At 40.3% G+C, this 12252-nt stretch overlaps 1 protein-coding gene across 4 annotated transcripts in view; it reads left to right on the plus strand.

Moving 5' to 3' along the window:
* The window catches only part of csnk1g2b (casein kinase 1, gamma 2b), a 35585-nt gene extending 23349 nt beyond the window's left edge, over positions 1 to 12236 (plus strand). Inside the window, exons 4-12 of one of the 4 annotated variants that reach the window (XM_052073927.1) lie at positions 1528 to 1676; positions 2763 to 2997; positions 3347 to 3432; positions 5436 to 5520; positions 5606 to 5754; positions 7704 to 7787; positions 8923 to 9024; positions 9649 to 9755; positions 11087 to 12236. In XM_052073927.1, coding sequence (XP_051929887.1) covers positions 1528 to 1676; positions 2763 to 2997; positions 3347 to 3432; positions 5436 to 5520; positions 5606 to 5754; positions 7704 to 7787; positions 8923 to 9024; positions 9649 to 9755; positions 11087 to 11141 — 1052 coding nt within the window. In that variant the 3' untranslated portion in view covers positions 11142 to 12236. The remainder of the gene's footprint in view (positions 1 to 1527; positions 1677 to 2762; positions 2998 to 3346; positions 3433 to 5435; positions 5521 to 5605; positions 5755 to 7703; positions 7788 to 8922; positions 9025 to 9648; positions 9756 to 11086) is intronic. The other 3 variants (XM_052073928.1, XM_052073929.1, XM_052073930.1) reach the window with 3 other exon arrangements.
* Positions 12237 to 12252: the final 16 nt, after the last annotated feature.

The raw sequence follows: 12252 nt of genomic DNA on the forward strand, positions 1-12252 counted from the left end.
TGTTACTTGGAAAATCTTATAGACTTAAGTTCAGGAGTAATTGGGATTTGTTTTTGTGTTTAAATTGTATTTAAATTTTTTCAAGCAAAAGTTGTGGCAAGATGTGGGGAACAACACTATTTCTGTGTGAATGCTCAACTGCCGCTTAAGAGATCGAGTTTATTGTTACTTCTTCATCGCAGTGTATGTTTACCGCAATGCTCGGGCTTCATTCTTTTATTAAAGCAATATAAATCCTTTTCGCTTTTTTTTCTCTGCTGAAAATCAGCGATGTGGAGATGACATTCTTATCATCTGTGATGGTGATGATGGTGGCTTTATCCAACACCTACTATTTTTATATTTGTCTTCCAGTATATCCTTCTCACGTTGCGTTGAGATTGATTTCCACAAAATGTCTCAGTCCAGTTCATCTTGTCATGGAAAAACCCAATCTGTCTTGTCTGACGTGGGGTATCTACCTGCATGTCAACAACTGCTTCAAAAACGTAAATACAATGGCATTATACCAGCACAGCGTAACCCGGTTATACATTTAAAAAAAAAAAGGGGGGGGGAGAGGAAGGTTTCAACAAAAACTACTAACAAGTTCCCCTCAAGTTGTTCCACAAAATCTGACATTCTCTAGCGACCAATCAACAGCAAACAGTGTATCTTTGTACTGTACCACTGCAATTGGTACCCTTGCGGCAGCACCAACAAAAAAGGTGCAGATCGGTGATTTGTACCACTTACATTTTCTCACAATACTGTATTTACACTCAAAAATTGTGTATTCTGCAAAACTATTTAACTGAACTGCAGCATTTGTTGGAAACGCAGATTGGCAGTCATGCTGTAACTCATACATCACATGTGTTGGCTAATCATTTCTGCAAAATCTCATGGTTTGTGGATTTAGCTTGATGGGTGTTATATAGATGCTCAAGTCACCCACACTCCTGTAGACCTTGACTCTGCTGAGGGTTTTCACTGATGTTTTGACAAATTTTTAAAAGCAATCTATTGTAGATTTGAGTGGATTGTGGTGATGTTAGTATCTTACACCTCACAACAAAATGGGTTGTGGTGGTGTCATGCAGTACTGTAAATATATCAGAGGTTCAGATAGTGTTACGCTCTTGACCTTTACGCTTTGTCTTTATTACCACTTCAGAGAAGTCAGCCACTCCTTTTCCTGATAGACCTGTTGAAGGAAGCAAACAAACGTTTTCTTATTGACGAAGTCGTACTTTTTCTTGTCAGGAAATATGCCGTGGTGCAAATTGGTCAATCCATCCACACAGGACGACCGGACAAAAATTTTCTTGTCATCTTTTATCAAGTTGAAGTTGATGGCATAAAGTGGGATGTTTGTGGCTTTTTTGTTGTTGTTGTCGTTGTTGTTTTTTAGCTAAATGACACCAGATTGATTGTGAATTTGAATGATGTCCATTAAAAAAAAATTAATCAATCAATTGTCATTTCTATACTGGTTTAGGAAGGCTAATTTAAAATGAAATGCATTATTTGTGCATTCTCCCACAGAGGGAATTCCACAGGTGTACTACTTTGGTCCTTGCGGGAAATACAACGCTATGGTGTTGGAGCTGCTTGGGCCCAGCCTAGAGGACCTGTTTGATCTTTGTGACCGCACCTTCTCCCTCAAGACCGTCCTGATGATAGCCATACAACTGGTAAGGCTGAAAGTTAACATCAACAGATTTGAGTGTGCATTTGTGAATTGTGTTCATTTAGAATATAAATTGTGTTTTATAGGAGACTAGAAGAGTATGCATGTTACCATCATGAAGCAATTTTTTTACTATAGAGGCTAAACTACACCAAGGATATTTTATTGAACAAAAACTGACAAAATAACTCAAACCCCATTTTATTAGCTAAGTAAATCAAAATTGCTATAAAATTAAAAAGCAACTGAAACGACATTTTACTTTTACAAAACGAACTCAGGCTAATTAATTTGTTCAAAAGGTCGTGCAACAAAATATTAAGTCAAGGGTACCATCATTTTTGTCCAGGCTGCTTTTTGAACCACAATTTAAAGGCCTGATCAAAGCCTGTATGATTTTCATTGGTTAATTTTCATCCATCCATTTTCTAATCCGCTTATCCTCACGAGGGTCACAAGCGTGCTGGTGCCTAACTCAGCTGTCTTCAGGCAAGTGGTGGGGTACACCCTGACCTGGTTGCCAGTCAATTACAGGGCACACATAGACAAATAACCATTTCACAATCACATCTGGGGACAATTTATAGTGCTCAATTAATCACATCTGGGGACAATTTAAAGTATTCAATTAAGTTAACAGTGCATGTTCTTGGAATGTGGGAGGAAACCGGAATACCTGGAGAAAACCCACACAAGCACGGGGAGAACATGCAAACTCCACACAGGAAGGTTCCTGTGTGGTTCCTGGAATCGAACCATGCACCTCTGCACTGTGAGGTGGACGTGCTAACCAGTTGCCCACCATACCACCCTGACTAATTTTCTACGCATTTGTTTGTTTTTTTTTTTTTAAGAGAGGGTTACCAACAATTTTGTCATAATACCATAAAAATGCTTTATTGATGAGATGACACCTTTAAATAATTCATATGAAGGATGACCAATGTCAAATATCAAGTGATATCTGGGAACTTGAAAAAGGTATTGTGAAATTAGTCCCTAGACAAGCATCAGCACTGTAAAATAACAGGGAAATTCAGTGATTTAGACATTTCTAAAACCGTGACTCCCATATTGTCATCTCGTCTAGATTACGCGGATGGAGTATGTCCACACAAAGAGTCTGATATACAGAGATGTGAAGCCGGAAAACTTCTTAGTTGGGCGACCAGGAAGCAAAAGACAGCACACCATTCACATAATCGATTTTGGTCTTGCCAAAGAGTACATAGACCCTGAGACCAAAAAACACATCCCATACCGGGAACACAAGAGTCTGACTGGAACAGCACGTTACATGAGCATCAACACACACCTGGGAAAAGGTAAGTGAGAATATCATCTTGATTCTCTTTTATACACACTGTATGTTCATTAAAGTATCCATGAATTTGTTTTGAACCGTAATTTAGCCCTTTTTAAATTAAATGTTGAGATAAACATATTTTTCTGGCTATATGTTGCTCTGAAGTTGTACCGGTCAAAAGATGCATCATGAATAAGGAAAAAAAAACTCTGAGGTTTTTCCTTAGTACTCACTCCAGTTGTAGATTTAACTGAGTCGTTCTCCTCTTAATCTGATGGATTGCTCATCGGCACCCGGGCACCCATTGTCATTGGTGAATGAAAACCTATTGCTTTGTGGTACACCATTTTGCTGTTTGTCATTTTCAGAGCAAAGTAGGCGGGACGATTTGGAGGCCTTGGGTCACATGTTCATGTACTTCCTTCGAGGTAGCCTCCCTTGGCAGGGCTTAAAGGTATCGTACTACATTGTTTCCAATACACATGAGTGTCGTCAGCTGTGTTTTGCTTTGATTTTACATTTTCTGCACTCCTCAGTGCAGTCTCTCGCATTGTTTATCTAGATGATCTCGGGAAAATAACTCCATCCTCTCATACGGGAAAGAATTCAAGGTCTATTCTTGTTGTATTGTGTTGTATTTTTGGCGTCAAACCAAAGAATGGACAACAAAGTCTCGGTGTCAGCCTCAAGTTTCACTTGTTGGATGCTTTTTTTTATGCCTTGAATTGTAAAAATGACTTTAGAGAAAGTTGACTTGAATTGTAGGCTGGTTCTTGTCAGAGCAGATAATAACAAGAATCTACTCAGAAATTGTTGTCTAATGATGGATTTATCACCAGGTATGATCCAGACTGTCTCTCTAGCAAATTATAAGAGCAGAGTGAGACATCTGAGCATTTGTTATGTGGGAGGAAGCCTGTTGTTGATGAATGTGAGGGATGGATGACTGAGGGGGAGGTTGCTTAGCTTAGGCCAAGCCACATTGTCATCAATATGTAACATGGCAGCAAGCATAAAATACAATGACAGGGTAGAGTGACCAGGACTGGAATTCACAATGTCAACACACTCAAATGGCCTTGGTCACAATTGACGTATGATCCGCAAAAAAATAAATCTACAAAAGAAACCCAATCTCTTCATTTTGATTTCTTATTAGAAACATATCCCTGGCATTTTTATGGGTCGTGTCGCCAGTTTTTCCTTTTCTTTATATTTTATTTCCTCTGATTCCCCTTATTACATACTGTAGTTTACATGTGGATCACGACAACCATGTGACCCGCCATGTAGAATAACTCATTGTAAGATATGAACTGCAACATTAATATGCTGCAGCTATTTGAGGGTTGTAGTTGCACTGCATTGAAGGAATGCGCCCCCCCAACAGAAAGTCTGAGATTTGCCGATTCACGTTAACTTTGAATAGCAAGAATCTAAATTTTATATTATTTGATTATTATTCCTTTTAAAAGATTAATTGACCGGGCAAAAAGATGGTTAGTTAGCGATACATATGTTAGCCTATGCATAGTTGACTATTCAAAAATTGCCTGTTTGTGTTGTTTTTCCCTAGAATCTTTGCTGAGCTACTTGCCGGAAAAACATCTATTTGTGATTTTTGTGCTTTTTCTATAATTCTTAAGAACCCACAAGATGACGTCAAAGCCCTGGTTTATAGGAAAGTAGTAATTGCTGTCAAGGAAGTATGTTGAAATGATACATTAAATCTCGACTCGACTGAGACACCATCATATTTGTATACAGGGAGGAGTTTAGCCTGGGTTGTTATTGAAGTTTATGGAAAGTACATGTTCCTGTGCACTCCTGTGCATGTTTTTTAAAAATTCTTTCATCTCTCCTTTTTAAAATATTTTTAGGAAAATGTTGCAAGATGAGTTTGAAATTATATTTTAAGTTTTTTGGCATTATAGTTTGTGATATATTTTTGGCTTGAAAGAGTTCATTTGAGCATTTATAAATAATTTTAGGGCAATATTAATTACTCGGTTTTAGCAATTAGTTTTAGGGCTCTGTCTCTTTACCGTACTATACTTAATTTTTCACCCATTATCACAAACTATTGATGACTCGCAACAACCACTTATCTTACTAATGCAAATAGAAATGTTCGTTGACATTTGAAATGCTAAATGTCTTGTGTTGTTCTTGTTCTCCAATTTAATGTTGTACCCAACATTAAGACAGTATTGGTTTTAAAAAACAACAACAAAAAACAAGTCTTTTAAAAAAAAACATATAGCATTTTTGTATACTGTAGTTGCCAAGTTTTTGTCTGTCAAAGGTAGAACAAAAGAACACAGAATGAAATAACTTGCAAAGAATCCAGTGTACAGACATTTGAATGTGCCATCTGTTTGTTCACGCTGTCTTCGGTTTTGGGCCAGACCAAATTTCAGTTTGATAATGATACATATTTTCTTTTTCTTTTTTTAGGCGGAAACTTTGAAGGAGAGGTATCAAAAAATTGGTGACACCAAACGAGCGACCCCAATAGAAGTGCTTTGTGAAAGCTTCCCTGGTGAGTGGAATTCATCGATTGGAGCATATTAATATCATTCTGCTTTGAACCATCGCTTTTGATGCTAACGCCGTTTTCGATACAGAAGAGATGGCCACCTACCTGCGATATGTGAGAAGGCTGGACTTCTTTGAGAAGCCTGACTACGACTACTTGCGGAAGCTCTTCACTGATCTGTTTGACAGAAACGGCTACGTCTTTGACTATGAATATGACTGGGTCGGCAAATCCCTGGTGAGTGTCCTCTAAAACCTAGAAATTATGCATTACACTGGACTGCATTTGTTATTACAGTCCAAGGACCTATGGATGCATTTGAAGTCTTCACAGTTCTACGCATTTTATGTTAGAGTCTCATCCCAAAATTGAGTGCATTCATTTTTTTCCCCGTCAAAATTCTACACACAATACCCCATAATGCCAATGTTTAAAAGTTTGAAATATTTGCAAGTGTATTTAAAATAAAAACTAAGACATCATACGTACAGACGTAGTCACAGCCTAAGCTCAGTACTTCATCTATACAACTTTGGAAGTAATGGCAGCCTTGAGTCTTTGGATATGATGCCACACCTATCTTTGGGCAATTTTGCGTATTGCTCCTTGCAGCACATCTCAAAGTCCATCAGGTTGGATGGGGAGTGTCAGTGCAGTCGTTTTCATATCTCTCCAGAGATGTTCAATTGGATTCAAGTCTGGGCTCTGGTTGGGCACTCAAGGACATTCATAGAGTTGGCCCGAAGCCATTCCTTTGTTGTCTGTGTGCTTTGGGTCCTAGTGGAGGGTAAGCAGTCGCCCCCAATTTGAGGTCCTGACCACTCTGGAGAAGGTTTTTATCTAGGATTTCTCTTCATTCTTCTTTCAACTAGTGTCCCAGTTCCTACCGTTGAAAATCATCCACACTTCATGATACTGCCATTACCGTGCTTCACTGCAGGTATGGTATTGGTCAGGTGATAAGCTGTGCGTGGTTTCCTCCAAACATGACACCTGTCATTCACGGCAAAGAGTTATGAATTTCTTTTTTACTTTTTAGACCAGAGAATCATCTTTCTCACGGCATGAGAGTCCTTCGGGCGCCGTTTGGCAAACTCCTGGCAGGCTACCATGTGCCACTTACTTAATTTGTTTTTTGTCTGGCCACTCTAGCACAAAGGTCAGATTAGTGGGAGTGCTGTAGAGATGGTTGTCCCTCTGGAAGATTCTGCTCTGGCCACAGAGAAGCACTGGAGGTCTGACATAGTGACCATAGGCTTCTAGGTCACCTCCCTTGACTCCTTCTCCTCTTGAGTGCTCACTTTAGACGAGCTGCCAGCTCTAGGAAGAGTTGTCCTTGTTTTGCAATTTCTTACCTTTATGATTGATAGTTTATGAATGATGTGCTTATTGGAACCTTTAAAGCAGCAGAAATGTTTCTGTACCCTTCCCAAGATTTGTACCGTGATAAAATCCAGTCGTGGAGTTCTATAGACAATTCCTTCGATGTTCATGTGTGATTTGTGCCGTGACATGCGCTTTAGGGCGGCATGGCTCAGAGGTAAAGTGGTCGTCTCCCAACCCAGAGGTGTTGTAGATTTGATCGCTAGCCATTGTGACCATGTCAAAGTGTCTTTGAGCAAGAAACTGACCCGCCAGTTTATCCTGATCCTGGGTCATGAGTAAATGGATGAAGAAATTTTGTGCCGCACTTTGAGTACCGAGGACAGAAAAGCTCCATACAAGTGACAGCCCACCTGTGGGACCTTATATAGAGAGTTGTGTGCCTTCCAAAATCATGCGCAGTCAACTGAATTTACCACAAGTGCACTCCAATTAAGATGTAGGAACCTCTCAAGAATGATCAATACAATGCTGCTGAGCTCAATTTTGAGCTTTGTGTCAAAAGCTCTAAATACGTACATGTGATTTCAGAGGGAGGTTTTTTTTTTTTTTAAATATTCAAAATTCCCCCCCCCCCCCCTCTCGCATTGTCATTATGGTGTGGTCTGTGTAGAAATTAGTAGGGGGAAAAAAACAACCAAAATTCTACTTTATAATATGGCCGTATCAAAATGTGGAAGAACTGATGTGCTGTGAATACTTGACGAATGTGCTGGATATAACACCCTTTCCTTTGTTATTCCGTGCTCTGTTTTCAACTCGTTCAGATGTTCTCTATTTAACTCTTTTTGTGTTTGTTGCAGCCCACACCAATAGGCCCTATCCCTAGTGATGCTCCCCTGCAGCCCAGCAGCAGGGACAAAGCACAACAGCAGACCAAAAACCAGGTGAGGCCATTAGCAATATTACCTAAACAACACACTCTTGCCAGTCCGCCAACCGACTGACCAACCAACTCAGTCATTCAAGTTCCTCCGCCTGATTATTCTCGCTGAATCCAACTGTAAGCAACTTCCTTGAGAAAATGGCTGCCACTCATTTCCACACATGAATGCCGTGACAGCGATGTTAAATAGTGAGTCATTTGTTCCAAGTCTCCGCCAGACAGTTTACATTTACCTCCACAGTCATGAGTTGAATTTTGCTGCACTAGCTGTCAACCAAATCACTGTTTGGGTATTGATTTTATTTCTGATACCATGCCACTCTAAGCTTTGGTCATTGCATGCCTGTTTTGAAAATACAGACTGCATTGTTCATATCAGAATTGACAATACAGTATATGCTTAGTGTGTGACCGAGCGTGGACTTACCCCCCCCCTTCCCCCCATTTTACCAGCCATATCCAAAAGCCGTACCTTGTTGTTAGTCTTAGTAAAAGATAAATAGCTTAGAATGACGAATATACAAAACATTTCTGATAGACACAGATATGTAAGTATACAAGTCATTTTTTAAATGAAGACACACTGTAGATTGCATCTCTTATTGCTCTCGATGAATCATTGTGACCTCTCACGTCCCACCTTCACTGGCATGCACATTGCCCATGGCTGTAAACTGTAATATCCTGAAACAGTACAGTTCAGAATTAAAATGGGCTAAGGGGAAGCACTACACATTTTGTAACGGCACTTTGTAAATTGACAGAACAACATCATACATAGCTGTGTCTATTCAACATTCGGTGCCAGTAGGTTTGATCAAGGCTGTTTTTCTTTTACTCCTGCATGACTTTGTAAGTGTGTTGATCTGTGCGTCATATAAATTTTGCTTCCCTCTTCTCCTCTATTTAACATTGTATGTCTTAACAAGCCTGCTTCTGCTTGGGAGATGTCTTCTGTAATTGTTTTGTTTCTTTTTGTTTTCCTTTCTTTTGTTTATACTCACCTACCCCACCTCTTCCTTGTCCCTTCTCTCCCCCACTACTCTACCCTCACCCCCACTCCCACCACATTGATCCCCTCACTTTCTTGCCCCTTCACCACCGTCTTTTTTTATTTTTTTTGCAATTGCATCAAGTCACCTGAGCCAAAAGGAAGTGAGTCTCAGCCCACCCCTGTGACCAATAAGGAGACTTTGGGGTCGCACCTCACAGCTGAGCGGCTGGGGGGCTCTGTCCAGGTACTGCTGCTAATGCTGCTGCTTGGATGGCTAGTGCATGAAGCTGTATGGTTACGTGTGCCGGTGCTGTCATCCTTCACACACTTCACGCTGCCTGTGCTCTGTCCAACCCTTTGCTGTGTGCGTTCGTTCAACTGGCTGAATCCCTGTCCGTCCGTTCTGTTTGCTCTCACAGCGGCAGTTTGCTTCATCTGCTAATTGCCTGTTACGCGAGGGGGCGTGCAGAGGTGACATCTAGCAGCAACTATCATGACATGATTGTTCGGTTAGCTCAATGAGAGAGCTTTATATACATGTACAATAAATCAATTATTTTCCCTCGCAGCAATTTACAATTCCATTGCCATTTCCCATATTTGATTGGAATAAGTATTTGGTAGAGCTCCTGAAATCAGAAGCCTTCATTGCTGCAACTCAATTATGCCACCTAGTGTTCGGACAGTAGTACTGCAGCATGTAAGCTTCCATGAAGTTGCTTTAGTTGGAGCGCTCCTAAGTGACTACACAATTTGATCCGCTCAAAGATGGCTGGCACACAGATACAGTATGAATATGGGTCTTTGCATTGTCGCCCTACTCTCATGTGTGAGTGTTTTTTTAGCTCTTTGGTGTCTTTGTTTGCAGGTGATGAGCTCAACAAATGGCGAGCTGAACACTGACGATCCCACAGCTGGACACTCCAATGCTCCCATCACTGCTCCCACTGAGGTTGAAGTGGCCGACGAAACCAAGTATGAGACCACAAGTGGCTTTTTTTTGTACATTTTTTTTTTGGTGGGGGGGGGTGAGCCACCCACCATTTTTGTGGGAAACACAATTTGAGGTATATCCCTGTTTATCATGAATTTGTATTCACCCAGTTGTAGCCAAAATGTTAAATTCCATGTATACTCCCCCTGCTAGAAGGAACATGGCAATGTGACCTGGTAAGCCACACTCACAAAATGGATGTGGAGACCAAGTTTACCGCAGTTAAGGCTTGATTCAAAATGAACTGTCCAATCAAATTTGTTTACTTGCTGTGACGTATCCATTGTGAACAATGTCACTCTTTGGCTGCCAAAGTCCATCCTCATATTACATTCAGAATGGCGTAAGGGAGAGATGCATTACATTCATTTTTAAATTACCAGAAAGACATGTAGTCATGGAAGCCCGAGAAGCTGGCAGTATTTATTTCAAAAGATGATGTAGAGGGTTTTTTTCAACATCACGTCCGCTCTTGGCTGTCTGTTTGCTCTGGTTTGCCACGCCTGAGAAATACGCTTGATGCGACTACACACCAGACTCAACTGCTGGTCCAGCGATGAGTCTGGATTTGCAGTCTAGAAAAAATAAGTTAACCGAAAAGCAAAATACAGATAGAATCTTTTAAAAACAGCAACATTACACATGCCCAATAACCCTGCAACAGTGCTACTTTGTACGAGGATATTGCCAGGTTTACAGGAGAATTCGCAGTGGCTCAGGTGCATACAGTAAATAGTATAAGATATTATATGGGACAACAGGTTAGAGGCTTGGATATAATATATTAATATAATCTGATCATGATAGATGCAATAAGGATAATAGCCAAACCAATAATTCTGAATCTCCTTCCCCAACATAGAAATGTGTCATAATACCGAGACTGACCGAAGAGAGCGTGCATGGTGTCATAGGACATCCAAAAGAGGGGAAAAAATACAAGAAGCAATAATAGATATAGACAAAGAGAAACCGAAGGAGTCAACTGTTGACTTGGACTAGCATTTGGGGGGAGGGGATCAATATATAAGTAGACATTGAACCTGTTTAATAATGACCACTGTTAACCCTGACGGGCTTCCAAGCAGACTGAGGAGGAAAGATTTTTCTCACACCAAATCACAGGATAAAAGGTCAGGATCATCTTTGAAAGATGTCAAACAATCAGGTCTTAAAAATGGCCCAATTATTGGTACGTGTGCGCCCCACTTTTGATTAATTATGCCAGTAATCCCCTCCCCCTCTCCCCCCACTATTGTATACGCGAGAGGGTTTGTTTTTAACAAAAATGTCTCGTCTATTTATCCTCCAGGTGCTGTTGTTTCTTCAAAAGGAGAAAGAGGAAAGCCCTCCAGAGGCATAAGTGAAGGAAGCGATTGGAGAGAACTTGAAACCTTGTTATCACTGTCAAGTTTTAAATGGAAGCAACTACACAGAGCCCTCCCTGTCCTTATTTCTCTGCCCAGATTACCCCCCCCCCCCCCACCTCTTTACCCCCCTCACTTTACTTCCTCCTCACTCTCCACCGTCCCTGCCCCTGCTTCTATATTTCTCGTTCTCAGTGCTCCCTGGCTGCTGGCGTGTTCAAGGAATGTTGCAGTCATACTGACTCACAACAGACTCTGATTCCTTGATCAGCAGAAAAAAACTTGCCTGCATTACAAAGAGGGAGGGGATTGGGGGGCTTAGGGAAAAAATGTTTTAAAAAGCTGTAACAATGAAACTGTGGCGTGAATATGAAAAAAAAGATACTGTTTGAAACAGTTGTTGTATTCTAGATTCCATAAAGGTTTGTTGTTCCAACAGTGAAACAGCTGTTGATCAGGGGGAACCATCAGAATTCTGCTCCTTAAGAAACTTTTTATTGCTTTCCTTTTCTTCCTTTGGTGTGTGTTTTGGGATCAAAGTAAAGAGGAAAGGTGAAAATATGATCATGTTAAATCTGAGAGACCGGAAGCTTGTCATCTATAACAGAATTTTGGAGGATTTTTATGTTTTGTTTTCTTTTTTTTGTAATTGGATCCTCATTTTTCAAAGTCAAATCCCTGCGTTGAAGACTTATTTTTATGTTATAGTGTTCTGGAGTTCCATATTTTCCCCCCCTTTCCTCTGGCTTTTTTTGTCTGTCGACGTGGACTTTGTAGCACAGTCACTGGCCTCAGGTACTGTGGAAGATCGAGAGAAACAGATATTAAGTAAGCTCTCTTACTATTATTGCACTTTTGGAAACATCAGAAAACAATTACAGTGGAAACTTTAGGTTTGGAATTAACAATTACGAAAACAAAACTTAATAAAGACTGATCTAGGAAGAGTCCTTCACAACGCTTATATCTGAGTTATGGCCGAAAATGTTGATTTTACATTGGGGAAGATGTCTTTCAACTTTTATTTCTTACATCAGAATAATTTACCAGGAAATCATAGTTTGTGCCTTTCTAAGTAAAATGTTTAAAGCTCAACGAGTGTCCCGCCATG

The sequence above is a fragment of the Hippocampus zosterae genome, chromosome 8 (genome assembly GCF_025434085.1).
Source record: "Hippocampus zosterae strain Florida chromosome 8, ASM2543408v3, whole genome shotgun sequence".
Taxonomy (NCBI): domain Eukaryota; kingdom Metazoa; phylum Chordata; class Actinopteri; order Syngnathiformes; family Syngnathidae; genus Hippocampus; species Hippocampus zosterae.